Source organism: Penaeus monodon, chromosome 20 (assembly GCF_015228065.2).
Source record: "Penaeus monodon isolate SGIC_2016 chromosome 20, NSTDA_Pmon_1, whole genome shotgun sequence".
NCBI classification, from domain to species: Eukaryota; Metazoa; Arthropoda; class Malacostraca; order Decapoda; family Penaeidae; genus Penaeus; species Penaeus monodon.
Genome location: NC_051405.1, coordinates 37,352,927 through 37,355,090, shown reverse-complemented (window position 1 = coordinate 37,355,090; position 2,164 = coordinate 37,352,927). Strand labels below are relative to the sequence as shown.

Here is a 2,164-nt window from a genome sequence, read left to right as displayed (position 1 = left end):
CTCCCCATGCCTGACAGTTCGGACTCCAGCCGTCGCTCACTGTCAGACGCGGGCAGGAAGCGGCTGTCCAGCTTCCCGTCCCGGCAGCGGCGGATGGGCCCAGCGCCCCTAGCCTCATTCGAGGACCTCAGCATGGATAAGACAACGTCTGACTCCAGCCCTGAGGAACGCACACATCTCCCAGATATCGGCGAAGAGACATCCACAGCGACCACACCAGTAACGCCCGTGGCCAAGACGGCCCTCAGCGTCCCGGCCTCCCCGAGAATCCGCGTCTCAGCAGCGTCGTCGTCGTCGCCGCACGAGACAGATTCCAAGGAGTCCACCCCAGAGAAAGAACTCTTTTCGGGTTACGCCAAGTCCGGCTTCTGCGAAGACATGGCGGCGGATCTGCATTCCAGCACGGAGGAGCTGGACGCCGACGAGGAGGAGCAGCAGCGCAAGCGGAGGGACCGCGCCTGCAAGCTGGCGGAGCTGGAGCGACGGGAGGAGGCTCTTCGCACGGCGGATCTCAACCGCAAAGGATCCTCGTCCTCGGTGCTCAGCGATGGCCTCCTGCCCGTCACCAGCGGCCACTCCAGCAGGCTCTCCTCCTTAGGCTCTATAGGCTCAGCGAGACGATCACCCTCGCCTCACAAGATGCTTTTAGAAACCTCTTTTTGTGGCAGTCGACCCATCCAGCAGCCCAGCATCGACCTGGAAGACCCCCCGGTCACCACCACAAAAATCATGAATTTCACCGTCGAGAAAATCGAGCGAGTCAAGTCGCCCATGGAAGCGCGGCCTCCTGACATCTTCCGCTCGTCGCCGTCGACCGTCCTTCCCCAGAGGCAGGAGGACATCATCATGGCGGTGGAGGCCATCCCCGCCTCAGAATTCCAGCCAAGCAAGTCCGAAATCCTGATGGCTGTGCCGCCTCCCAGGAAGCAAGTGGAGGCCCAGACGGCACCCAAGAAGTTGGATGCTGTGAGAGACTCGCAGGACATCACTGCCAAACCCAGATCCCCTAGAGAGCAAAAATCAACGCAACCACCCAAGTCGCCTCAAGCAGTACAAGCCACCAAGCAAGCACAGCAGGAGAAGCAAGCGGACCAACTGGAACCACAACAACAACGACAACCGCTGTCATCGCCTCGCTCACCACGATCGCCAAGAATGCCCAAGAAGGTCCCTGTGCCCCAGGTTCCTGACCTGAAGGACCTCCCGAAGACGTCTCCAACTCCTTCTGCATCCTCATCAGCCGCAGTCACTGCCACGACTCCCGAGCACCCGAACGCGCGCTCCTTCTCCACCACTCCCTCGGCGTCCCCAAGAGCCTCCAGAAGACGGAGGACGAGAGGAGAGGACATAGAAAGCGGGTCTTCCTCTCCCTCAGTCTCAAGAAAAAGTTCCTTTTCGAATCTTTTCCGAAAATCGGACGCTGTCATGAGCCCTGTCACGCCTGACTCTCCAGGATCTAGTGGACGCAAAAGTCCCTTCAGTCAGTTCATCAAATCGGCTAAGAAAGAATTCCGGTCCAGGAGCAGGTCGAGAAGCCGGAGTAAGAGCCGGGAGAGAGAACTGGAGGATGACACCCATGACAGGAGGGGAGTGCTGTCCATTTTCAGGCCCAAGACGAAGAAGAAGGACGCGGAGAAAACCACAAGAGGCAGTGAGAAAAGCATTTCTTCCTCTGACGCTAAGCTCAATGAAGCCATCACTAATGTTGAGTTTACCTTTAACGATGACGGCAAATACCAGCCCTCGTCCTTCGGGCTGATCAGACAGGAGAGCGAAATGAGCAGAGCCATCAAAGAGCCCCTGAGAGGAGTCCCGCCCCCGGCAGAGGGAGAACCCGAGGCGCCGAAGCAGGACATGATCTCCTCCAGGGACAGCTCCTACAATGAGCTTTCCTCCATCATGAGTCCGGACGGAAAAGCTGCTGAGAAGGCCGCACCTCCAGAGTCCAAAGATGTTTCAGAGAAGGGCAAGAGAGACCAAATAGATGACGATGATGTATTTGAAAAGCCCGCCGAGGTCAAGCCAACGATACCCTCTCCGTCAGTAGAGCGTGTTCAGAAAGAGAAGAAGGTTGAGGAGCCTGTGCTCGAGAAGCCGCACTTGCCGCCAAAGCAGAAGGACCGGCCGGAGGAGCTGACTGTTGCTGCGCCCGACCAATACGATG

The 2,164-nt window shown here is 58.3% G+C and overlaps 1 protein-coding gene across 1 annotated transcript in view; it reads left to right on the top strand.

The window, feature by feature from the left end:
- Positions 1-6: 6 nt before the first annotated feature.
- Positions 7-2,164, top strand: part of LOC119585989 (serine/arginine repetitive matrix protein 1-like) — a gene marked incomplete in the record, with an annotated part of 14,897 nt that continues 12,739 nt past the window's right edge. Inside the window, 1 exon segment of the mRNA XM_037934700.1 lies at positions 7-2,164. Coding sequence (XP_037790628.1) covers positions 7-2,164 — 2,158 coding nt within the window.